The 27317-nt window shown below is 47.6% G+C and overlaps 1 protein-coding gene across 2 annotated transcripts in view; it reads right to left on the reverse strand.

Annotated features, from left to right (window-relative positions):
• Window positions 1-27317, reverse strand: part of LOC143172063 (nuclear cap-binding protein subunit 1-like) — an 85022-nt gene that overhangs the window by 41713 nt on the left and 15992 nt on the right. The window contains exons 1-4 of one of the 2 annotated variants that reach the window (XM_076361297.1): window positions 17550-17591; window positions 14922-15019; window positions 7891-7954; window positions 1269-1379 (exon numbers count right to left, since the gene is read on the reverse strand). In XM_076361297.1, the coding sequence (XP_076217412.1) occupies window positions 1269-1379; window positions 7891-7954; window positions 14922-15010 (264 nt within the window). In that variant the 5' untranslated portion in view covers window positions 15011-15019; window positions 17550-17591. Of the gene's footprint in view, window positions 1-1268; window positions 1380-7890; window positions 7955-14921; window positions 15020-17549; window positions 17592-27317 lie in introns of those variants that run through there. The other variant, XM_076361296.1, reaches the window with a different exon arrangement.

Consider the following 27317-nt stretch of genomic DNA (forward strand, 5'->3'; position numbering starts at 1 on the left):
CATCTGAAATCATAAGTTACTCTCTCCATTTTTCAGAGATGATTTCATCAACTCTCTACTGACAGCTCCCTGTCTTTATATCATGACTTGCCCCATTTTGAAAAGGCCACAGGAATAAATAAATAATGAAGCATGCAGGTTTCTCCAATAAGTAACATCTATTCTCTAATCCAAGTCTGGTTTTCTTCCATTAATTACAGTGAGACCATTATCTCCTTTTACTGGAAGCCAGAATCCCCACCATGAGACAACAAAAACTGCACACTAATGATATGAATGGACATCAACCTCATTATGGATCACATTTTTATGATCTCATATTAGCTTCACATGCTCCTGTTGCTGCCTAATCAACGGACCATCTTTGCTCATCATTAACAGCTCAAGAAAGTATGTCCACACTGGCCTGACCCAAAGACCATGGCCAGCCAACCCTGATTCTTTGTTGCTATATCCCTATTGATACTTACTGCAAGCGGGTCCCCACAATTTTAGGGATAGTCTCAGTGAGAGTTTAGGCTATGTGGTTACAATCACTGGGTGATTTCAAGCAGTAGAATAAAAATTTGGGAATGGAATTACCAGTAGGTATGTCTGTTAGTCCTCCATTCTCAGTGACTGTAGCTCATTAGCCACAATCTAAAACTACAATGAAAAGGGGCCAATGCAACACAGAATTAGCTAGGAGCTGATACTTCCTTCCTCGCCATTAGCTACTCTCTGACCTGAGAGATTATTATTGACTTTATGAATGCTCCTAGTTCATTTCCGTGCAAACTCAAACAGGTTAATTTATCTACTACACTTTGCAATGAAATGGACTAGGAGCACTCATACCGCTGTTACAAGAAAAGATTTAAGAAGTTAATAATTTCCTTTCCTTTTCCAGGTTTTAATGTGACTATAACCATGCCACAAGCTGCCCTGATGTAAAAACAGGGCTCAGAATCATGCAAGTTATTTATTCCATCCCTTGGCTACAAGAGGGCTCCTCAAAAAGATCTGAGGAAGAATCGGAACAAGGTCTCTCAGTTTGCCTAGTCTGCAAGCTAAAGAACAGGCTTAGATGTGAATGCAGGCTTTACTTATAACTGTTGAGCTGTGTTATTCCTTCATGTGAGCAGTGTTATTGGCAAAGTTTCATACAGCTAAATATGGAAAGAAGGAAAATTTATTACTGCTGACATTTATTGCTATTCCGTCTTGTACAGAACAAAAGAAAAAAATACTCCATTTAAAAAGGCTCTTTAGCAGCATGAAAAGGATACAACTTGTGGTAAAGAGCCAGGCTGGAGTTTGCAGAGTTCAATGAGGAGTGCTGTGTACATAACCTCAATATGTGGTGGAGATGGAAGCTGAAACAATTCTGCAAATATTACCTACATGGGAGGAAAGCACAGAATCAGAACACAGTCAGACTCAGCCTGCACAATCCTGAACTTGAGAACAGCAATGCACACATTCAGCAATTGTATACCAAAACAAGGCCCATTTTATTCTGTCAAACTCACGTTCTGGGAATAAGAGAGGAGCTTCAAAAGATAGTGCAAACTCTTTACCATACTAATATAAGCCTCCTTAATTACCCCTATCGTTTTAGATTAATGCCATGCATAAGACTAGCATTATACAACAATTCTGTTATGTCTAGTAAATACAATGAACAGTGTAGAAATGTGCACTGAGTTATAGCATGAGCTAACGCAATATTACAGCAGAATCTGAGGAAGGAAGGAAGCGAGCAAGCTAGCTGAATTCATCTGCTCTAGGATACTAGGAAAGTATTAAATGAAAGATAAGCATTTAACATGAAAAAACAGTGGCATGAAAGTGACATCTGTACCTTTCTTATAGCACTGCGTTTACTTTACTCCCACCTAAAAAGTTATATAAGGGTATTTGCATGTCTGTTAGGCAAAAAACTGCTCCTATCCTCAGGATACGAAACAGAAAAAAAAAAAAAACGATAAGGACTGATCTACTTGAGACATTACATAGGACCATGTTTTTGAAATTCATCAAGTGTTCATTATCAAATGTTCAGATACAAGTTTCAAACTGGCATATCATACTTTGGGGGGGGGAGGGAAATCACCTGGCTACCTGGGCACTGATGACATACCCAGACTCTGTAAAGCTTAAGTTCTAAGTTAAGTTAAGTTCTAAGTTCTTATGTTGTTTTGACACTTTGGTTTGACAGACACCAATAATACCAACACATACATCCACGCGGAGCTATTAAGAAAAAGGGGCCACACTTCAGAGCATTTCACGCAGACTACAGAGTAGTATGGAGAATTCTGGGCTTGGCCTTATGAACTTTAAAGACATGAGGTCCCACAGGTGATTAATCCTTTCAGTCACCACTACAAGTGGGTTTATTTGAAAAGGGATAGAGTGCTTTCAGTTTATATTTACTTCAGCCTTGCAAATAAAGAAAAGTGTTGGTTTAGCATTTAGAAAATATCAGTTACGCTAAATTATATCTATTGCTCTATGTCCATCTGCAAAGCAAGGGAAATCTCTTAGAAATGTTTATTATATTGTAGTTGAAGGCAATGTATTATCAACTTGACAGGCCTTACAAGGAAATAGCAATAAGCAAACGGAATAAAAGGCTGCAGAATTCACACTAAAGTTTAAAACACTGCAGCTCTGTTGAAAATGTTTGTAGACAAGAAATAAGGTTAGTATTCAAAAAAAATTCAAATACTTGGGAGGGAAAACAAGAAAATTAGCAGTTATGCTCAAACAGTTTGTAAATCAGCTTTCCATTTCTTCTCAGTAAAGGGACAGGCAAGGAAGGAGGGGCGGGGGGCTTGCCATCTGTGTAAAAAAAAAAAAAGGATTGATTGCACAGAGCTGTCTTTGAAAGACAGCAATGAACAGGTTGAGAGCTTATGGGTAAAAATTAGAGGCCAAGCCAACAAACGAAACCTCGTGGTTGGTGTCTACTATAGGCTGCCCGAACAAAGGGAGGATGTTGTTCTTACTCCAGCTACAGGAAGCATCACACTTGCAGGCCCTGATCCTGCTGGGGGACTTCAACCGTGCTGACATCTGCTGGAAAAGCAGCGCAGCAAGCTGTAAGCAGTCCAGGAGACTCTTGGTGTGCGTTGAGGATAACTTTTTAATCCAGGTGACAGACAGCCTGACCAGAGGAGAAGGGTTACTGGACCTGTTGCTCACCAACACAGATGAGCTAATTGGAGAGGTCAAGACTGGTGGCAGCCTGGGCTGCAGTGATCATGCCCTGGTGGGATTTGCAATCTCGAGGGATATGGGCCAGGCAAAGAGTAAAGTCAAGACCCTGAATTTTAGGAGAGCAAACTTTCAGGTGTTTAAAGAACTAGTGGATGGGACCCCCTGGGAAACTGCCCTTGGGGATAAAGGAGCAGAAGGGAGCTGGCAGCTCTTTAAGGATGTTTTTCTTAGTGCACAAAAGCTCTCGATTCCCATGTGTAAGAAATCAGGCAAGGAAGGCAGGAGACCGGCATGGCTGAGTAAGGACCCTCTGGTCGAGCTGAAGCGCAAGAAGGAAATGCACAGGCAGTGGAAGCAGGGACACACATCCTAGGAAGAATATAGAGATGCTGCCCAGGCGTGTAGGGATGGGGTCAGGAAAGCTAAGGCACAGATGGAGCTGAATTTGGCAAGGGCTGTGAAGAATCATAAGAAGGGCTTCTACAGGTATGTTGGCCAGAAAACGAAGATTAAAGAAAACGTATACACGCTCCCCCCCCCCCCGCCAAAAAAAATAAGACAGGAGAATTAGTGACAACCAACATGCAGAAGGCTGAGGTACTCAATGATTTTTTTGCCTCCATTTTCACCGGCAATCACTGTTCCAAAATCTCTCAAGTCCCTGAACAGCAGGGAGCACAAAGGAACTCCAGTCGCAGCACAAAGGAACTCCAGCCAGTAAGACAGCTTCATCCAGGGCCCAGCTTCAATGCCTCTATGCAAACGCACATAGCACGGGGAATAAACAAGAGGAGTTCGAGACGTGCGCACGCCTGCAGGGCTACGACCTTATTGGCATCACGGAGACGTGGTGGGATGGCTCCTATGATTGGAGTGTTGGGATGGAGGGATACAGGCTCTTTAGGAAGGACAGGCAGGGGAGATGAGGAGGGGGTGTCGCCCTCTATGTCAATGACCAGCTGCAGTGCATGGAGCTCTGCCTGGGGATGGATGAGGAGCCAACCAAGAGCTTGTGGGTCAGGATTAAAGGGAAGGCAGGGACAGGTGACATTACAGTGGGGGTCTGCTACAGGCCACCCGACCAGGAAGACCGAGCGGATGAGGCCCTCTATAGACAGATAGGAGCAGCCTCACGCTCACAAGCCCTGGTCCTCACGGGGGACTTCAGCCACCCCGACATCTGTTGGAGGGACAACACGGCAGGGCATAAGCAATCCGGAAGGTTCCTGGAATGCGTCGATGATAACTTCCTTCTCCAAGTGGTAGAGGAGCCAACGAGGAGAGGTGCTACGCTGGACCTTGTTCTCACCAACAAGGAGGGGCTGGTGGGGAGTGTGAAGCTCAAGGGCAGCCTGGGCTGCAGTGACCACAAAATGGTGGAGTTCAAGATCCTTAGGGCACCGAGGAGGGCGCACAGCAAGCTCACTACCCTGGACTTCAGGAGAGCGGACTTTGGCCTCTTCAGGGATCTGCTTGGTAGAGTGCCATGGGACAAAGCCCTGGAGGGAAGAGGGGCCCAAGAAACCCGGGTAATATTCAAGGATCACCTCCTCCAAGCTCAGGAGCGATGCATCCCAACAAAGAGGAAGTCAGGCAAAAACACCAGGAGGCCTGCAGGGATGAACAAGGAGCTCCTGGACAAACTCCAACACAAAAAGGAAGCCTACAGAGGGTGGAAGCAAGGACAGGTAGCCTGCAAGGAATACAGAGAAATTGTCCGAGCAGCCAGGGATCAGGTTAGGAAAGCTAAAGCCCCGATAGAATTAAACCTGGCCAGGGACATCAAGGGCAACAAGAAAAGATTCTATAGGTACGTCGGGGATAAAAGGAAGACGAGGGAAAAGGTGGGCCCTCTCCGGAACAAAACGGGAGACCTGGTTACCCGGGACATGGAGAAGGCGGAGGTACTCAATGACTTTTTTGCCTCGGTCTTCACCGGCAAGTGCTCGAGCCTCACCGCCCAAGCCGCAGAAGGCAAAGGCGGGGACTGGGAGAATGAAGAGCCGCCCACTGTGGGAGAACATCAGGTTCGAGACCATCTAAGGCACCTGAAGGTGCACAAGTCCATGGGACCCGATGAGGTCCATCCGCGGGTCCTGAAGGACCTGGCGGATGAAGCTGCTAAGCCAGTATCCATCGTATTTGAGAAGTCGTGGCAGTCCGGAGAAGTTCCCACTGACTGGAAAAGGGGAAACATAACCCCCATTTTTAAGAAGGGAAAAAAGGAAGACCTGGGGAGCTACAGGCCAGTCAGTCTCACCTCTGTGCCTGGGAAGATCATGGAACAGATCCTCCTGGAAGCTATGCTAAGGCCCATGGAGGACAGGGAGGTGATTCGAGACAGCCAGCATGGCTTCACCAAGGGCAAGTCCTGCCTGACTAACCTAGTGGCCTTCTATGATGGAGGGACTACATCAGTGGACACGGGAAGGGCTACAGATGTCGTCTGTCTGGACCTCTGTGAGGCCTTTGACACGGTCCCCCACAACATCCTTCTCTCTAAACTGGAGAGGTATGGATTTGATGGGTGGACTGTCCGGTGGGTGAGGAATTGGTTAGATGGTCGCATCCAGGGGGTAGTGGTCAACGGCTCAAGGTCCAGATGGAGATTGGTGACGAGTGGCATCCCGCAGGGGTCCGTATTGGGACCGGTACTGTTTAATATCTTCATCAATGACATAGACAGTGGGATCGAGTGCACCCTCAGCAAGTTTGCAGGTGACACCAAGCTGAGTGGTGCGGTCGACACGCCAGAGGGATGGGATGCCATCCAGAGGGACCTGGACAAGCTGGAGAAGTGGGCCCGTGTGAACCTCATGAGGTTTAACAAGGCCAAGTGCAAGGTCCTGCCCCTGGGTCGGGGCAACCCCCGGTATCAATGCAGGCTGGGGGATGAAGGGATTGAGAGCAGCCCTGCCGAGAACGACTTGGGGGTACTGGTGGATGAGAAGCTGGACATGAGCCGCCAATGTGCGCTCGCAGCCCAGAAGGCCAATCGTATCCTGGGCTGCATCAAAAGAAGCGCGGCCAGCAGGTCGAGGGAGGGGATTCTGCCCCTCTCCTCTGCTCTGGTGAGACCCCACCTGCAGTACTGCATCCAGCTCTGGAGCCCTCAGCATAAGAAAGACATGGACCTGTTGGAGCGGGTCCAGAAGAGGGCCACAAAAATGATCAGGGGGATGGAACACCTCTCCTCTGAAGAAAGGCTGAGAGAGTTGGGGTTGTTCAGCCTGGAGAAGAGAAGGCTTCGGGGAGACCTTATTGCAGCCTATCAGTACTTAAAGGGGGCTTATAAGAAAGATGGGGACAAACTTTTTACCAAGGCCTGCAGCGAAAGGACAAGGGGCAATGGTTTGAACTGAAAGAGGGTAGGTTTAGACTAGATATAAGGAAGAAATTCTTTACGATGAGGGTGGCGAGACAGTGGAACAGGTTGCCCAGATGGATGCCCCATCATTGGAAGTGTTTAAGGTCAGGTTGGACGGGGCTCTGAGCAACCTGATCAAGTGAAAGATGTCCCTGCCCATGGCAGGGGGGTTGGACTAGATGGTATTTAAGGTCCCTTCCAACTCAAACCATTCTATTAATATAAGAATTTAATCTATACAAACTTTGGTTATTTTCAGATTTGATGAGTTTCTGAATCAAATAATTTTTCAAGGCCTTTAAGTAGTCTGTTTAATCATGATCTGTGATAACTGCTTTTGGAAGTAATGTGTAACTGAACAGAAAGTAATATTCTGTAAAACAGTTGTACAAACAAACACCTGAGGTGTTAAGGTCCCTGAAAGTACTTAGATGTTAATGGTAGAAAAACTTACTAACTCTAAGATTTCTGTTGACTGAACTTGGAGTACAGAAAGTGTCTCAATCTGACCAAAACTAAGTTTCAGGGCATTCAGAATATTTGGGGTTTTGGTGCAAAATTGAATTGTTAATCCCATCTTGATTAAGGTAAGCATTCCACAATCTTATGACTTCTTGCCATTAGCTCTGAATTTTGTTTATAATTACCTCTTTTTAAGTTTTTCACGTGACAATTTGCTGTTATTACTGCAATCACTTTTTATCTTTTAATTTTAGACAGGAGTTTTTGAAGCAAGTTTTATACAGCTCTGCATCTTGTTAGCAGTCCACTGAAAGGAGGCAGCAAGAGTAAAACTACATTCCTATTCCAATATATATTTATGGTTATTTAAATCCTCGAACTTGAAGGAGAAAACATACCACGATTTCACAACAAATGCCTTTCAGGGGCATTGGTATACAATTCATCCAAGTGACTTAGAAGATCACTAAAAAAAGACTAACTTAAAAGATCTTGCGAATAAAAGTTACTTAAGTGCAGTCATCTCCAAGACAGTCTAGCACATCAGAGTGATTAACACAGAGAAACATTCAAGAACAGCTTGAGAAATACCACGACTTAGAATGCTGTTGCACTGTAAGATCCTGATTCCTGAACAAGGCTCCTAAACATCACATAAATAAATTAATAACAATAGTAATAATAATAATAATAATAGTTGAATTTATTATTATCTAACCTGTTCAAAGCCGTTGCACTTCAAGTCAACAGGATAAGACTGCAGACTCTTAAATTATACTGTAATTTAATAGATCCATCATGGAGTTAATTTGGGATTGTTACTTTGGAAATAAAGAGGTTACCTGTAAAACACATACCTCTACTATGTGGTAGTTCAAGGGGATCTTATTATTTCCTGGATAGCTCAACAACTGTGCAGCACTGCAAATTAACAGATGCATTTAGTTTAAACTGAAACACAGCAAAAGTGATGTAGATACTAAACAAACATGAAATACTTAATTCTTTGCAAGAGTTTACCCTTATGAAGCAGGTAAAATAAGCAGACCTCAAAGACTGAAATTGTCTATTTATCCACAGAACACAAAAAAACCTGGCACAAGCTCTTAACAGCAGTACCTGAACCATGGTTCAGAGAGACACATTTCATCTCCATACTCAAGCAATGCTTGAACGCAGATTGCTAAACAAAACGCAGTTTTACATAAACCCTCACGGTGACCTGTGATGCTGTCATCTGTCCACTAAAGGACAAACTACATTGGTATACCAGGAAAAATAAAAAAAAAATCCAAACAATAGATTTGCTTTCCGGTCATTCTCAACCCATCAAACTAATGGGCTACAGAAGACATATTAGTGTTACAAATTAATTGATTAAAAGATACAGCATCACCCATTATTTATAAAAAGCAAAAAAAAGCTATTTTTCAAATTTTAGCTCTCTAGCACTTCTTATAACCTCCCTCTAATCTTACTTTCTTTGGGGAAATAAAGAAGTCCCTTCCATTAACTTTAACAGCGCTGGATTTCTAGTCTCTGCTGAGTCAAAAAGCTGTAACCAAAAACCTACAACACATATCTACACCAAAACCACTATTCCTGCCTAATTTTTACAGAGTATACCAAGTTTGCTGGCTCTTACGTGGGAACACAAGAAAGCTAAATATCTGTGGTAAATTATCTGGGTCACCAGTTACCCATATCGGATATTATTTCAGCAGAAATAAAGAAATCTAACTGGACTATTGTCTGGCAGCAAAAGAATTGCAAGAGAAGTGTTAAGACTGGCCTCATAGAATCATAGAATAGTTTGGGTTGGAAGGGACCTCTAAAGGTCATCTAGTCCAACCCCCCTGCCGTGGGCAGGGACATCTGCAACTAGATCAGGTTGCTCAGAGCCCCATCCAACCTGACCTGGAATGTTTCCAGGGATGGGGCATCCACCACCTCTCTGGGCAACCTGTGCCAGTGTTTCACCACCCTCAGCGTAAAACATTTCTTCCTTATATCTAGTCTAAATCTACCCCCCTTTAGTTTAAAGTAGAGTAGAGGGGCAGAATCCCCTCCCTCGACCTGCTGGCCGTGCTTCTTTTGATGCAGCCCAGGATACGATTGGCCTTCTGGGCTGCGAGCGCACATTGGCGGCTCATGTCCAGCTTCTCATCCACCAGTACCCCCAAGTCCTTCTCGGCAGGGCTGCTCTCAATCCCTTCATCCCCCAGCCTGCATTGATACCGGGGGTTGCCCCGACCCAGGTGCAGGACCTTGCACTTGGCCTTGTTGAACCTCATGAGGTTCACACGGGCCCACTTCTCGAGCTTGTCCAGGTCCCTCTGGATGGCATCCCGTCCCTCTGGCGTGTCGACCGCACCACTCAGCTTGGTGTCACCTGCAAACTTGCTGAGGGTGCACTCGATCCCACTGTCTATGTCATTGATGAAGATATTAAACAGTACCGGTCCCAATACGGACCCCTGCGGGACGCCACTCGTCACCAATCTCCATCTGGACCTTGAGCCGTTGACCACTACCCCCTGGATGCGACCATCTAACCAATTCCTCACCCACCAGACAGTCCACCCATCAAATCCATACCTCTCCAGTTTAGAGAGAAGGATGTTGTGGGGGACCGTGTCAAAGGCCTCACAGAGGTCCAGACAGATGACATCTGTAGCCCTTCCCGTGTCCACTGATGTAGTCCCTCCATCATAGAAGGCCACTAGGTTAGTCAGGCAGGACTTGCCCTTGGTGAAGCCATGCTGGCTGTCTCGAATCACCTCCCTGTCCTCCATGGGCCTTAGCATAGCTTCCAGGAGGATCTGTTCCATGATCTTCCCAGGCACAGAGGTGAGACTGACTGGCCTGTAGCTCCCCGGGTCTTCCTTTTTTCCCTTCTTAAAAATGGGGGTTATGTTTCCCCTTTTCCAGTCAGTGGGAACTTCTCCGGACTGCCACGACTTCTCAAATACGATGGATACTGGCTTAGCAGCTTCATCCGCCAGGTCCTTCAGGACCCGTGGATGGATCTCATCGGGTCCCATGGACTTGTGCACCTTCAGGTGCCTTAGATGGTCTCGAACCTGATGTTCTCCCACAGTGGGCGGCTCTTCATTCTCCCAGTCCCCGCCTTTGCCTTCTGCGGCTTGGGCGGTGAGGCTCGAGCACTTGCCGGTGAAGACCGAGGCAAAAAAGTCATTGAGTACCTCCGCCTTCTCCATGTCCCGGGTAACCAGGTCTCCCGTTTTGTTCCGGAGAGGGCCCACCTTTTCCCTCGTCTTCCTTTTATCCCCGACGTACCTATAGAATCTTTTCTTGTTGCCCTTGATGTCCCTGGCCAGGTTTAATTCTATCGGGGCTTTAGCTTTCCTAACCTGATCCCTGGCTGCTCGGACAATTTCTCTGTATTCCTTGCAGGCTACCTGTCCTTGCTTCCACCCTCTGTAGGCTTCCTTTTTGTGTTGGAGTTTGTCCAGGAGCTCCTTGTTCATCCCTGCAGGCCTCCTGGTGTTTTTGCCTGACTTCCTCTTTGTTGGGATGCATCGCTCCTGAGCTTGGAGGAGGTGATCCTTGAATATTACCCGGGTTTCTTGGGCCCCTCTTCCCTCCAGGGCTTTGTCCCATGGCACTCTACCAAGCAGATCCCTGAAGAGGCCAAAGTCCGCTCTCCTGAAGTCCAGGGTAGTGAGCTTGCTGTGCGCCCTCCTCGGTGCCCTAAGGATCTTGAACTCCACCATTTTGTGGTCACTGCAGCCCAGGCTGCCCTTGAGCTTCACATTCCCCACCAGCCCCTCCTTGTTGGTGAGAACAAGGTCCAGCGTAGCACCTCTCCTCGTTGGCTCCTCTACCACTTGGAGAAGGAAGTTATCATCGACGCATTCCAGGAACCTTCCGGATTGCTTATGCCCTGCCGTGTTGTCCCTCCAACAGATGTCGGGGTGGCTGAAGTCCCCCGTGAGGACCAGGGCTTGTGAGCGTGAGGCTGCTCCTATCTGTCTATAGAGGGCCTCATCCGCTCGGTCTTCCTGGTCGGGTGGCCTGTAGCAGACCCCCACTGTAATGTCACCTGTCCCTGCCTTCCCTTTAATCCTGACCCACAAGCTCTTGGTTGGCTCCTCATCCATCCCCAGGCAGAGCTCCATGCACTGCAGCTGGTCATTGACATAGAGGGCGACACCCCCTCCTCATCTCCCCTGCCTGTCCTTCCTAAAGAGCCTGTATCCCTCCATCCCAACACTCCAATCATAGGAGCCATCCCACCACGTCTCCGTGATGCCAATAAGGTCGTAGCCCTGCAGGCACGCGCACGTCTCGAACTCCTCTTGTTTATTCCCCATGCTACGTGTGTTTGCATAGAGGCATTGAAGCTGGGCCCCGGATGAAGCTGTCTTACTGGCTGGAGTTCCTTTGTGCTGCTCTTCAGGCGCTCGCCTGCTGACCTGTGTTCCTTCTCCAGGCTCTGGGCATCTATCGCTGGCCCTGGCATCAGACTGGTAGGAGTGGGATGGATTGAGGTTCCCCTCCCCCGGCATCTCTAGTTTAAAGCCCTCTTCACCAGCTTGGCAAGCCTATGACCGAAGATGCTCTTCCCCTTCTCTGACAGATGGACCCCGTCAGCCCCCAGTAGACCAGGTTTCTTAAAGCGAGTCCCATGGTCTAAGTAGCCGAACCCCTGGCTGTGGCACCAGTCCCGTAACCATTTGTTGACTCGCCAGATTCGAGTGGCCCTTTCAAACCCCTTCCCTTTGACCGGCAGGATTGATGAAAAAACTACCTGTGCTCCCGAGTCCCTTACCGCCACTCCCAGGGCTCTGTAGTCCTTCTTGATAGTCCTCAGACTGCTCCTGGCTGCGCCACTGGTGCCCACGTGAAACAGCAGCAGCGGATAATAGTCAGTGGGCTGTACGAGGCTTGATAGCCTCTCGGTGACGTCCCTGATGCGAGTCCCCGGTAAGCAGCACACGTCTCTAGAGAGTGCGTCCGGTCGGCAAATGGGTGCCTCCGTACCTCTCAGAAGAGAGTCGCCTACTACTGTCACCCGTCACCTTTTCTTAGTGGCGCTGGTTGTTATACGGGGGGCAGATCAGGCTGCATTACTGCAGCCTTCTCACCGCCTCCTGCAGCTCAGCCACCTGCTGCAGGAGGTCCTCCACCTGGGCACACCTTTTGCAGGCAGGTCCGCTGCCTGTCCCTACCCCAGGAGAGAGGTCTAGGCACTTCCTGCAGCCTGAGGTCTGCACTGAAGCCTCTCCCTTCAGCAGTTCCGTCTGCGTGGAGGCATCAGCCACCGCTGGGGTAGGTGGTGCAGACCCCCCAGCTGGAGCTGCAGCCTTTACCCTCAGATGAGTGTCCACCATTCTGCCTTGAGGGTCAGGTAGGATGAGTGCCCTTGACCTGTGCCCAGTTGCTGGGTTATGTGTACGCCGAGTCCCCCACTTGGCCCATGGAGTGCCTCTCCTTCGAAGAGGCACCCTCCCTGCACGCCCTCCCTCGCGAACTGCTGCACCACACCCTAGCTGACGTGCCACACCCTGTTTGCCCATCCTGTTGGCAGCACTCCTGGTCACTAGCGCTCCCTGGGGCTGCCTTTAGTGGGAGTGGGGGGTGGCAGCCAGTTACTCCTGGCCCCGCCCATGCCTCGTCAGCCACCCTCGTGAGAGCTGCCGGCTCTCGAAGGGTCTCTGCACTCCCCTGTGGGTTCCCCGGCTCAGGAAACCCCCCTGTACGCAGCGATCCGCTGCTCCACTGCAGGACGTGCCTGCACCGGAGCTGATCGCCTGTGTGGGAATGGAAAATGAATAGGAATGTCTGAGTGTGAAAGCACCAGAAAGAAGAGAGGGAAGGAAGGCCCTGAGTACATCCCCCCAAGCTTTTGCTGCTGGACTATGGTGGGTTAGCCTTGGCTAACAGCCAACACCACACACATGCCCTACCCCACCCCCAGCTGCTCACTCACTCCCCTCTCCCACGAGATGGGGAGAAAACCAAAGGAAGATGAAAAGACTTGTGGATCAAGATAATGACAGTTTAATAGGGAGAGCAAAAGCTGCACACGCAAGCAAAGCAAAATAAGGATTTCATTCACTACTTCCCATTGGCAGGAGGATGTCCATCTGCTTCCTGGAAAGTGAGGCCTTAGCATATGTAATGGCTGCTTGGGAAAACAAACGTCATAACCATGAACGTCTCCCCCTTCCTCCTCCTTTTCCCAAACTTTTATTGCTGAGCACAATGTCATATGGTACAGACTATCCCTTTGGTCGGTTGGGGTCAGCTGTCCTGGCTGTGTCCCCTCCCAGCCTCTTGCCTACCCCCCCGGACTGCTATGAAGAAAATTAACTCCATCCCAGCCAGACCCATTATGTGGCCTTAAAATAACGACTTAGAAGAATGCTCAGCAGAGGCTCCCCCCAACCCTTTTTCCTTGGGAGCTGCTTTTAAGCTGAGGTTCTTGCACCTGGCCCTGCATGAGCTACACCTGCAGTTGTGTTGCAGCTATGCCTACACCTGGGCTTTTACCTCCCCGATTCTGACCCACTGACTCGACCTCAGCCCTGCCTCATCACTACAGACTTGCCTGGTGATCACCGGACTGTGCTTGACCCTGGTTATCATCATGGACCCTCTCTGCTCTTGATTGGGTCCTGAGGGACTGCACCCTGTCAGTGAGGCCACTGCCCTGCCTGTGTTGGGGTCACCCTTGGCTCCCCTTTCCTTGCAGGGCACCCTACCCTTGTGGCTCCCTGACAGGCTATAAGAGCATATGTTAATGTCACCTAGATTTACAGGTCATCAAGATCCTAGCACACCTCTACCTGCAGCTTCTCAGGATACCCAACTTGGGGAAAGGAAGGGCAGCCTAAAAGAAGTGATAGCCCACATCCAGACTAAAAGATTCAAGCCATTAAGAGATAATGGTGGGAAGACAGAAGAGGGTAGGAGCCATAAGACACACAGATAAAGAGATACAGAACAGAAACAGTGAGCAAATCCTACTGACTCTCAGAGGTGTCCAACACAGGATGGAAAGACAAAAGATTGCAACCACTTGTCAACTCCTTAAGCATACAAAAAGGCCCCAAACCAGCACACAGTTTCCAAATGAAGAACAACCCAGGAGACATGAGGAGGACTCAGTAGCTGGTGGGAATCCCTTGTCCTTGTCAATTCAAGGAATCTTGAACAGATTACCCAGATACAACCATCTTGGTGCCTGACTGCTGGACAGACTACTTGGGACTCACTCATGTTTTGATTCCTGAGAGGGTGAGTGTGAATAAGCTTTACTTCAGTTTTATTTTAAAATTAAACCATCTTCCCTCCCCATAAGGTCTCTCATTGAGATTTGCTACATTGTTGCAACATCATTTCCTACAGCTGCATAGAACTTTAAATAATAAACTTTGTTGACACTGTACTGGCTCCCATGCAGACCTGGCTCAATTATCTCTTCCATATAATTACAAAAAGAGGAAAAAAGAATGGGATGAAGAAGAAGCAGGAGCAACAGGAAACTTCCAGACAGAGCCAGTTCAACGCTCATCGTGCTTGTGCTGGAAAGCATGGTACAAACACATTGAGAGTCTCTGCAGCACTGCAAAGAGTGGGTCTGTGCCATCCTCTGTAGAGAAATCCTGGATAATCCAGGATGCAATTATCAGGGTGCCTCAGCCCTACTGAATTACATGAACAATCCATGATCAGGATACTCCAGCCTCACATTATTCCAGATAACAGCGTCAACCATAGTTCACTGAACACTTCAGGAAATGCTGAGTTTCAAACTTTTACTTAAATGTTGTTGGGCTTTGAAGGTCCCTGATGTTAGGGGAAGCCATGATTGTATATAAACAGTGCTGGGAACCCATAACAATAAGCAGCATCTTACCAAGTCTTTCTTTCTTTCCAGTGGGATTTGATGATGCAGTGGAGGTTTTCTTCTATTACAAATCTTTCAACAGAATGACTGCCAGGCATGACAGGGCCCTATTAAAATGGAATCAAGATTGATGAAAGATCACTGTAGAGAAACACAATTTTTTAATACACACACACATAAATAAAAATAAAACTTGACAGATTGAATTAGGCACTCATGGAGATTTAACATCAGCAAGTTTTAGAGTCAACAGCTAAAAGACAGGCTTCAATCTTCAGCACAAAGTTGCCAAATACAACATTATCATAAGAAAAGATTTGGGATTTTTGTACCAGATTTGTACATGAATCATGTAAAAATCTTATAAACAAATAGCCAGCTATGATTTCAACTGCACCCATATTTACAATGAAACAGTTTTGGTGACGTTTATAGTTTGTTAATTTCACATACAAGATTTAAGTACTTCTATATTTAGGCAGCTGGGACCACGCTAAACAATTGGCATTTTGCACCCTTTGTTTCTTCAAGTTACACAAAATTATTATACATCGGGAGTGTATTAATACACACTTCATCTTTTCCAGTTACAGCACAGAAGATCAGAGTGATCTGGGAACTGACAATGCAGCCTGCTAAGTGAAAACATTGCAGCTTTAATCATCTCAATGTTCTGTCTTTATGCTGGTTATAAAAGCATAGTTTAATAGCTAGCTTAACAAACATGCTTTACTTCATAACTAGTCCACAGTGTGGCTTAGTTGTATATTCACTGTCTGTTACTATGCATCAGCTGATGCAAGAACTCAAGCTGCAAGAACTCGATCGCATACCAGTACCCTATTATCCTTTACAGCCTTGCAAAACTAGACCCAAAGCATCAAAAACCTACAATTATAGCAAGTGCAATACTTGCAAAAGATAACTATTTCATTGGCTCTGAGAATTATCTTCCAAACACCCAAAAGAAATAGTCCCAGAAACATCCTAAAAAGTAGGACAGAATGATTTCGTTAGCACATTGTTAATTCTTTGCAATGTGCTCACAGTTATGTATCAATGTTCCAGAAAATACAACTAAATGGCACTGAGATTACTGTATCTATTTGCTCTTCCCATTGTGGCTATGATAACAGATCTGTTAACAGAAAGGTGGAAATTTTGACTAGGCAAGGGCAATCTCACTGTAAAACTAAAGAACCATCAAGGTATAAAGCATGCAGGAGCGAGTATAGGGCATACTGGTAGAAGAGTGGTGTTGCATGTTAAAGGGAGCACAGATGCAAATCAGATCAACAAGCTAAACGTGTAAATAAGTAACAGAACCCTGATGGATTGAAACTCCAGGCCTAAACAGGGAAAAGACATAGTATTTGACTACATGGCTAACTATGACAGCAACATAGGCTATAACATGCTGAGTAAAAAATACACTACTGCATTTTCTCATTTTACATACTTAGCTTCAAAAAGGGTATTATGAATAGAAGCTAAAAGGGGCAGCTAAAATGTTCCATTTTTGAGGGTGGCACAGAGACTATTTAAAGTTACCATGCAGCAAATGCATACTATTTACTGAGAGACACTTGCAAAGAGGCAAAAAGGAAGTCAGATGTGCTAAACAGTAGTACAAGAGCGGTTAGCAAAAGGAATCCTGAAAGCTGAAGTTGTGTCTAGATGAAGACATGCCAACAAGTGATTACCCACTTGAAGAGTTCAAGGAACTTGAGAATAAAATAGCTGACCTATTAATTGGGGTGCATATCCTCTCATTCAAAATCAACCTGATATCTAATCAACTAAGATGATACCAATTGTAAAGGTCTTCCAGGAAATTGCAAACCAGCAAGGCTGACTTCCATATTGGGCAAATTATTGAAAACTCTTAAAAAATAATAGCATTAGGAGGCATAAGCATAAATGCTGTTTGGGGAAGAGGCAGCACAGCTTTTGTAAAGTCAGGCCTCTCAAACTTATTGGAGCTCTCTGACGAAGTCAACAATCGCGTGTAAATATGAGAAACATGGCTGACAGCCTAGCTGGATCTTCAAAAGGCTTTCATGTAAACTAAGTAACCACAGTATAAGAGGGGAAGTCCTTACACAGATAAATAACTGGTTAAAAGATAAGTGATCAGTTCTCACAGAAGAGGAGGGTCACCAGCAGAATCCCACAGGAATCTATCCAGGGACCTGTGCTGTTCAGCAGATCCATAAATTATCTGGAAAGGGAGCAGGCATTGGATATGAAAAAGCTTGCAGATGCTACTTTTAAATAACTTGGTAACAACAAGGGCCCATCCATGAAAATTTGCAGATAAAAAAAAAAAAACTTGAGAAACATGGTGTGTGGGTGTTAAAGCAGAAGATAATCATAAAATGACTCGTTGACTTTTGCCTACAGATGGTAAAAATAGACCAGCTTCACATATAAAGTGGTGAGCACTGAACTGCCCTCTATTCTTCAGGAATGCAAAATTGGTTGCGACATAGTTCTATAAAAACCTTATCTCAGTATTCAATAACAGACTGGACTTATCAGAAAAGGAATAGGGAAAAACACTGAACATTATGCCACTGTATAGGTTCATGGCGCATCCACATCTTCCATTCGGTATGCAGTTCTAGTCATACTCACCACGCTCCCCTCCCCAAAAAGATATAGCAGTAGAGCAGAACTGGAAAAGTTTCAGAAAAAGGTGATGGTGGTGACCTAGGGTATAGAACAGCTTCTGTATAAGGAACAATTAGACAGGCTACTATCATTCAACCTAGAAAAGACACAGTTGAGCCAGGATATGCTAGAAATTTTATAAAAGATGAATTGCCTAGAGAGCTTGGAGAGGACAAATGTTTCTTGTCTCTTCCAATGTGTCGTGGTTTAACCTCAGCCGGCAACTGAGCACCACACAGCCGCTCACTCACTCCCCTCGTCCCGGTGGGATGGGGAGAAAATGAAAAGAGTAAAAGTGAGAAAACTCATGGGTTGAGATAAAAACAGTTTAATAATTGAAATAAAATAATAATAATAATAAAAGAATACAAAAAGCAAGTGATGCACAATGCAATTGCTCACCACCTGCCAACCGATGCCCAGCCAGTCCCCGAGCAGCGGACCCCTGGCCAGCTTTCCCCAGTTTATGTACTGAGCATGACGTCCCATGGTATGGAATGTCCCTTTGGCCAGTTTGGGTCAGCTGTCCTGGCTGTGCCCCCTCCCAGCTTCTTGTGCACCTCCAGCTTTCTCAGTCGGCAGAGCATGGGAAGCTGAAAAGTCCTTGGCTAGTGTAAGCACTACTTAGCAACAACTACAACATCGGTGCGTTATCAACATTGTTCTCATCCTAAATCCAAAACACAGCACTGTACCAGCTACTAGGAAGGAAATTAACTCTCTCCCAGCCGAACCCAGGACAGTATCCATCACTTATTCTATACCATCTACGCCATGCCCAGGTCCCCCACATTCCAATACATTCCCATTAATCACCACCCCTTTTCCTGTCTTTGGATATATATACACACAGATATAGTGTAGTGCCCCTTAGTCTGTGGGCCATCCCTCTAAAATGTTCGGTGAGTTCATTTAGTCCATGACTTTGGGCTCCATCTGTCGTAATAATCTTCCAGGGCAGGAAAGATGGAGATGGTATGTGGTGTTGGATTGTTTCATGTTGAAGTCAGTTCTGGTTCCATCATTACTGTGTTTTGCACGGTTTCATCTGGGTCATTCCTACTGTAATACCATAGATATGGCATATAATATTACATAGCAATTAACATCATACAGTTCAAATCATGGGCTATTCTCGCCCAAATTCAAATCCCCTTGAGGTACACATCGGACTTCCCCATCCTTCCGCATTATCCACCAAGTGCACCCAGGTCCTTGAGCAAAAGCAATCCCACGGATGGGTGTGGCTTTCCCAAGGCAGGAATAACCCAGACTGTCTTCCCCAGCATATTTTTTATGTGCACTACAGGGACTTTATTCCCATCTACAGTACGTAAAAGTTCTGACTGGGCAGGGCCAGCTCGATTGGCAGATCCCCGAGTGTTGACTAACCAGGTGGCCTTTGCTAAATGTGTGTCCCAATGTTTGAACGTCCCAGCACCCATTGCTCTCAGTGTAGTCTTTAACAGTCCATTGTATCGTTCAATTTTCCTGGAAGCTGGTGCATGACAGGGGATGTGATACACCCACTCAGTGCCATGCTCTTTGGGCCAGGTGTCTATGAGGTTGTTTCGGAAATGAGTCCCGTTGTCTGACTCAATTCTTTCTGGGGTGCCATGTCGCCATAGGACTTGCTTTTCAAGGCCCAGGATAGTGTTCCGGGCAGTGGCATGGGGCACGGGATATGTTTCCAGCCATCCGGTGGTTGCCTCCACCATTGTAAGCACGTGGCGCTTGCCTTGGCGGGTTTGTGGGAGTGTGATATAATCGATCTGCCAGGCCTCCCCATAGTTAGATTTCAGCCATCGTCCTCCATACCAGAGGGGCTTTAACCACTTGGCTTGCTTGATTGCAGCGCATGTTTCGCATTCATGGATAACCGGTGCAATAGTGTCCATGGTCAAGTCCACCCCTCGATCACGAGCCCATCTGTATGTTGCATCTCTTCCTTGGTGACCTGAGGTGTCATGGGCCCACCGAGGTATAAATAATTCACCCTTGTGTTGCCAGTCCAGCTCCACCTGAGCCACTTCAATCTTAGCAGCCTGATCCACCTGCTGGTTGTTTTGATGTTCTTCAGTGGCCCGACTCTTGGGTACGTGAGCATCTACGTGACGGACTTTTACAACCAGGTTCTCCACCCGGGCAGCAACATCTTGCCACAATGCGGCAGCCCAGATGGGTTTGCCTCTGCGCTGCCAGTTGCTCCGCTTCCATTGCTGCAGCCACCCCCACAGGGCATTTGCCACCATCCATGAGTCAGTATAGAGATAGAGCACTGGCCACTTTTCTCAGTCAGCAATGCCTAAAGCCAGCTGGATGGCCTTGACTTCTGCAAATTGGCTCGATTCACCTTCTCCTTCAGCAGTTTTGTCCTGGTTTCGGTAGGGATAGAGTTAATTTCCTTTCTAGTAGCTGGTACAGTGTTTTGGATTTAGGATGAGAACAAAGTTGATAACGCACCGATGTTTTAGTTGTTGCTAGGTAATGCTTACACTAGCCAAGGACTTTTCAGCTTCCCGTGCTCTGCCGACTGAGAAGGCTGGAGGTGCACAAGAAGCTGGGAGGGGGCACAGCCAAACTGGCCAAAGGGACATTCCATACCGTGTGACGTCATGCTCAGTACATAAACTGGGGAAAGCTGGCCGGGGGGGGCCGCTGCTCGGGGACTGGCTGGGCATTGGTCGGCGGGTGGTGAGCAATTGTACTGTGCATCACTTGCTTTGTGTATTATTATTATTATTACACTATTATTATGCTATTATTATTTTATTTCAATTATTAAACTGTTTTTATTTCAACCCACGAGTTTTTCTCACTTGTGCTCTTCCAATTCTCTCCCCCATCCCATCCGCGTCGGGGGGGAGTGAGCGAGCGGCTGCGTGGTGCTTAGTAGCCGACTGAGATTAAACCACGACAGATGGGAAACCTACCTCAGCCCTAGGGGCACGGGTACGTGAATTGCAAGGGAAAACAATCACAGAAAGAGGTTCTTCCAGGAAAATTGCTGCTCCAGTTTCCAGCGGGCAGTTCCTCAGACAGAGTAGAAGGGCTGATCTTACTCTTGATCTTAATGAAGAAACTTCTGACTCGTACGCACAAGAAATGAGAAATGAGTACTGTGAGGAGGACTAGAGGGGCCCTGCCTCCAGCCAGGGGGAGGAAAGGGACAACCGGGTTTACTGGACTGTGTGGATTCGGTGGCCTGGCACATCAGACCCACAGGAGTATAAGGCTCTAGTAGACACCGGTGCACAGTGTACCCTAATGCCATCAAGCTATATAGGGGCAGAACCCATCTGTATTTCTGGGGTGACGGGGGGATCCCAACAGCTAACTGTATTGGAAGCCGAAGTGAGTCTAACTGGGAATGGGTGGCAGAAGCACCCCATTGTGACTGGCCCAGAGGCTCCGTGCATCCTTGGCATAGACTACCTCAGGAGAGGGTACTTCCAGGAACCAAAAGGGTACCGGTGGGCTTTTGGTATAGCTGCCTTGGAGACGGAGGAAATTATACAGCTGTCCACCTTGCCTGGTCTCTCGGAGGACCCTTCTGTTGTGGGGTTGCTGAAGGTCGAAGACCAACAAGTGCCCATCGCTACCACGACGGTGCACCGGCGGCAATATCGCACCAACCGAGACTCCCTGATTCCCATCCATAAGCTGATTCGTCGATGGAGAGCCAAGGAGTGATCAGCAAGACTCGTTCACCCTTTAACAGTCCCATATGGCCAGTGCGGAAGTCTAATGGAGAGTGGAGACTAACAGTAGACTATCGTGGCCTGAACGAAGCCACGCCACCGCTGAGTGCTGCCGTGCCGGACATGCTAGAACTTCAGTACAAACTGGAGTCAAAGGCAGTCAAGTGGTATGCCACAACTGATATCGCTAATGCGTTTTTCTCAATCCCTTTGGCAGCAGAGTGCAGGCCACAGTTTGCTTTCACTTGGAGGGGCGTCCAGTACACCTGGAACCGACTGCCCCAGGGGTGGAAACACAGCCCCACCATTTGCCATGGACTGATCCAGGCTGCACTAGAACAGGGTGGAGTTCCAGAACACCTGCAATACATTGATGACATCATCGTGTGGGGCAACACAGCAGGAGAAGTTTTTGAAAAAGGGAAGGAAATAGTCCAAATCCTGCTGAAGGCCGGTTTTGCCATAAAACAAAGTAAGGTCAAGGGGCCTGCACAGGAGATCCAGTTTTTAGGAATAAAATGGCAAGATGGACGTCGTCAGATCCCAATGGATGTGATCAACAAAATAACAGCCATGTCTCCACCAACCAGCAAAAAGGAAACACAAGCTTTCTTAGGCGTCGTGGGTTTTTGGAGAATGCATATTCCAAATTACAGTCTGATCGTAAACCCTCTCTACCAAGTGACCCGGAAGAAGAACGATTTCAAATGGGGCCCTGAGCAACGACAAGCTGTTGAACAAATTAAAGAGGAGATAGTTCACGCAGTAGCCCTGGGGCAGTCCGGGCAGGACAAGATGTAAAAAATGTGTTCTACACCGCAGCCGGGGAGAACGGCCCTACCTGGAGCCTCTGGCAGAAAGCACCAGGGGAGACTCGAGGTCGACCCCGGGGATTTTGCAGTCAGGGATACAGGGGATCCGAGGCCCGCTATACTCCAACTGAAAAAGAGATATTAGCAGCATATCATAGAATCATAGAATCATTAATGTTGGAAAAGACCTCTAAGATCATCAAGTCCAACCGTCGACCCAACACCACCATGCCCACTAAACCATGTCCCTAAGCGCCTCATCTACACGTCTTTTAAATACCTCAAGGGATGGTGACTCAACCACTTCCCTGGGCAGCCTGTTACAATGTTTCACCACTCTTTCAGGAAAGAAATTTTTCCTCACATCCAATCTAAACCTCCCCTGGCGCAACTTGAGGCCATTTCCTCTCGTCCTATTGCAAGTTACTCGGGAGAAGAGACCGACACCCACCTCGCTACAACCTCCTGTCAGGTAGTTGTAGAGAGCGATGAGGTCTCCCCTCAGCCTCCTTTTCTCCAGGCTAAACAACCCCAGTTCCCTCAACTGCTCCTCATAAGACTTGTTCTCCAGACCCCTCACCAGCCTCGTTGCCCTTCTCTGGACACACTCCAGCACCTCGACGTCCTTCTTGTAGTGAGGGGCCCAAAACCGAACAGAGTAGTTGAGGTGGGGCCTCACCAGGGCCGAGTACAGGGGCACAATCACTTCCCTACTCCTGCTGGCCACACTATTTCTGATACAGGCTAGGATGCCATTGGCCTTCTTGGCCGCCTGGGCACACTGCCGGCTCATATTCAGCCGGCTGTCGACCAACACCCCCAGGTCCTTTTCCGACAGGCAGCTTTCCAGCCATTCTTCCCCAAGCCTGTAGAGCTGCATGGGGTTGTTGTGGCCAGAGTGCAGGACCCAGCACTTGGCCTTGTTGAACCTCATACAATTGGCCTGGGCCCATCGATCCAGCCTGTCCAGGTCCCTCTGCAGAGCCTATGAAGGGGTTCGAGCTGCTTCGGAAGTGATCAGCACTGAAGCATAGCTCCTCCTGGCACCCCGACTGCCGGTGCTGGGCTGGATGTTCAGAGGGAGGGTCCCCTGTACCCATCATGCAACTGATGCTACGTGGAGTAAGTGGGTCGCACTGATCACACAACGGGCTCGAATAGGAAACCCCAGTCGCCCAGGAATCCTGGAAGTGATCATGGATTGGCCAGAGGGCAAAGATTTTGGAATATCGCCAGAGGAGGAGGTGACGCGCACTGAGGAGGCCCCAATGTATAATGAACTAACAGAAAATGAGAAGCAATATGCCCTGTTCACTGATGGGTCCTGTCGTCTTGTGGGAAAGCATCGGAGGTGGAAAGCTGCTGTATGGAGTCCTATGCGACAAGTCGCAGAAACTGCTGAAGGAGAAGATGAATCGAGTCAGTTTGCAGAAGTAAAGGCCATCCAGCTGGCTTTAGGCATTGCTGACCGAGAAAAGTGGCCAGTGCTCTATCTCTATACTGACTCATGGATGGTGGCAAATGCCCTGTGGGGGTGGCTGCAGCAATGGAAGCGGAGCAACTGGCAGCGCAGAGGCAAACCCATCTGGGCTACCGCATTGTGGCAAGATATTGCTGCCCGGGTGGAGAACCTGGTTGTAAAAGTCCGTCACGTAGATGCTCACGTACCCAAGAGTCGGGCCACTGAAGAACGTCAAAACAACCAGCAGGTGGATCAGGCTGCTAAGATTGAAGTGGCTCAGGTGGATCTGGACTGGCAACATAAGGGTGAGGGATTTATACCTCGGTGGGCCCATGACACCTCAGGTCACCAAGGAAGAGATGCAACATACAGATGGGCTCGTGATCGAGGGGTGGACTTGACCATGGACACTATTGCACAGGTTATCCATGAATGCGAAACATGCGCTGCAATCAGGCAAGCCAAGCGGTTAAAGCCCCTCTGGTATGGAGGACGATGGCTGAAATATAACTATGGGGAGGCCTGGCAGATCGATTATATCACACTCCCACAAACCCGCCAAGGCAAGCGCCACGTGCTTACAATGGTGGAGGCAACCACCGGATGGCTGGAAACATATCCCATGCCCCATGCCACCGCCCAGAACACTATCCTGGGCCTTGAAAAGCAAGTCCTATGGCGACATGGCACCCCAGAAAGAATTGAGTCAGACAACGGGACTCATTTCCGAAACAACCTCATAGACACCTGGCCCAAAGAGCACGGCATTGAGTGGGTGTATCACATCCCCTGTCATGCACCAGCCTCCGGGAAAATTGAACGATACAATGGACTGTTAAAGACTACACTGAGAGCAATGGGTGGCGGGACATTCAAACATTGGGATACGCATTTAGCAAAGGCCACCTGGTTAGTTAACACGAGGGGATCTGCCAATCGAGCAGGCCCTGCCCAGTCAGAACTTTTACGTACTGTAGATGGGAATAAAGTCCCTGTAGTGCACATAAAAAATATACTGGGGAAGACAGTCTGGGTTATTCCTGCCTCGGGCAGAGGCAAACCCATCCGTGGGATTGTTTTTGCTCAAGGACCTGGGTGCACTTGGTGGATAATGCGGAAGGATGGGGAAGTCCGATGTGTACCTCAAGGGGATTTGATTTTGGGTGAGAATAGCCAATGATCTGAATTATGTGATGTTAAGTACTAATTATAGTTATAATAGTTATACTAATAATACACAGATATACTAATCATACTAATAATATTATATGCCATACTAATGTTATTACAATAAGAATCACCCAGACTAATGAAGAATAACTTCAGTGAAACCAAGCAAAGCACAGTGATGATGGTACCAGAACTGACTTCAACATGAAACAATCCAACACCACATACCATCTCCATTTTTTCCTGTCCTGAAAGATTATTATGACAGATGGAGCCCAAAGTCATGGACTAAATGAACTCACCAAACGTTTTAGAGGGATGGCCCACAGACTAAGGGAATGATATCTCCGTGTGTGTGTGTATATATATATATAGAAAAAAAAAAGGGGGTGGTGATTAATGGAAATGTACTGGAAAATGTGAGACTTGAGCATGACGCAGATGGTATAGAATAAGGGGTGGATATTGTCCTGGTTTCAGTAGGGATAGAGTTAATTTCCTTTCTAGTAGCTGGTACAGTGTTTTGGATTTAGGAGGAGAACAAACTTGATAACGCCCCGATATTTTAGTTGTTGCTAGGTAATGCTTACACTAGCCAAGGACTTTTCAGCTTCCCATGCTCTACCAACTGAGAAGGCTGGAGGGGCCCAAGGAGCTGGGAGGGGGCACAGCCAAACTGGCCAAAGGGACATTCCATACCATGTGACGTCATGCTCAGTACATAAACGGGGAAAAGCTGGCCGGGGGGACACCTGCTCGGGGACTGGCTGGGCATCGGTCGGCGGGTGGTGAGCAACTGTACTGTGCATCACTTGCTTTGTGTATTATTATTATTAACATATTATTATTATTATCATTTTATTTCAATTATTAAACTTTTTTTTATTTTAATCCACGAGTTTTTTTCTCACTTGTGCTCTTCCAATTCTCTCCCCCATCCCACTGGGTGCGGAGGAGTGAGCGAGCGGCTGCGTGGTGCTTAGTTGCCAACTGAGATTAAACCACGACAAGTTTCTACAACTTGTCGCATAGGACTCCATACAGCAGCTTTCCACCTCCGATGCTTTCCCACAAGACGACAGGACCCATCAGTGAACAGGGCATATTGCTTCTCATTCCCTGGTAGTTCATTATACATTGGGGCCTCCTCAGCACGCGTCACCTCCTCCTCTGGCGATATTCCAAAATCTTTGCCCTCTGGCCAATCCATGATCACTTCCAGGATTCCTGGGCGACTGGGGTTTCCTATTCGAGCCCGTTGTGCGATCAGTGCGACCCACTTACTCCACGTAGCATCAGTTGCATGATGGGTACAGGGGACCCTCCCTCTGAACATCCAGCCCAGCACCGGCAGTCGGGGTGCCAGGAGGAGCTATGCTTCAGCGCTGATCACTTCCGAAGCAGTTCAAACCCCTTCATATGCTGCCAATATCTCTTTTTCAGTTGGAGTATAGGGGGCCTCGGATCCCCTGTATCCCCGACTCCAAAATCCTAGGGGTCGACCTCGAGTCTCCCCAGGTGCTTTCTGCCAGAGGGTCCAGGTACGGCCATTCTCCCCGGCTGCGGTGTAGAGCACATTTTTTACGTCTTGCCCTGCCCGGACTGGCCCCAGGGCTACTGCGTGAACTATCTCCTGTTTAGTTTGTTCAAAAGCTTGTCGTTGCTCAGGGCCCCATTTGAAATCGTTCTTCTTCCGGGTCACTTGGTAGAGAGGGTTTACGATCAGACTGTAATTTGGAATGTGCATTCTCCAAAAACCCACGACGCCTAAGAAAGCTTGTGTTTCCTTTTTGCTGGTTGGTGGAGACATGGCTGTTATTTTGTTGATCACATCCATTGGGATCTGACGACGACCATCTTGCCATTTTATTCCTAAAAACTGGATCTCCTGTGCAGGCCCCTTGACCTTACTTTGTTTTATGGCAAAACCGGCCTTCAGCAGGATTTGGACTATTTCCTTCCCTTTTTCAAAAACTTCTCCTGCTGTGTTGCCCCACACGATGATGTCATCAATGTATTGCAGGTGTTCTGGAACTCCACCCTGTTCTAGTGCAGTCTGGATCAGTCCATGGCAAATGGTGGGGCTGTGTTTCCACCCCTGGGGCAGTCGGTTCCAGGTGTACTGAACGCCCCTCCAAGTGAAAGCAAACTGTGGCCTGCACTCTGCTGCCAAAGGGATTGAGAAAAACGCATTAGCAATATCAGTTGTGGAATACCACTTGGCTGCCTTTGACTCCAGTTTGTACTGAAGTTCTAGCATGTCCAGCACGGCAGCACTCAGTGGTGGCGTGGCTTCGTTCAGGCCACGATAGTCTACTGTTAGTCTCCACTCTCCATTAGACTTCCGCACTGGCCATATGGGACTGTTAAAGGGTGAACGAGTCTTGCTGATCACTCCTTGGCTCTCCAGTCGACGAATCAGCTTATGGATGGGAATCAGGGAGTCTCGCTTGGTGTTATATTGCCGCTGTTGCACCGTTGTGGTTGCGATTGGCACTTGTTGGTCTTCGACCTTCAGCAACCCCACAACAGAGGGGTCCTCCGAGAGACCAGGCAAGGTGGACAGCTGTATAATCTCCTCCGTCTC

Source organism: Aptenodytes patagonicus, chromosome W (assembly GCF_965638725.1).
Source record: "Aptenodytes patagonicus chromosome W, bAptPat1.pri.cur, whole genome shotgun sequence".
In the NCBI taxonomy this organism is placed as follows: domain Eukaryota; kingdom Metazoa; phylum Chordata; class Aves; order Sphenisciformes; family Spheniscidae; genus Aptenodytes; species Aptenodytes patagonicus.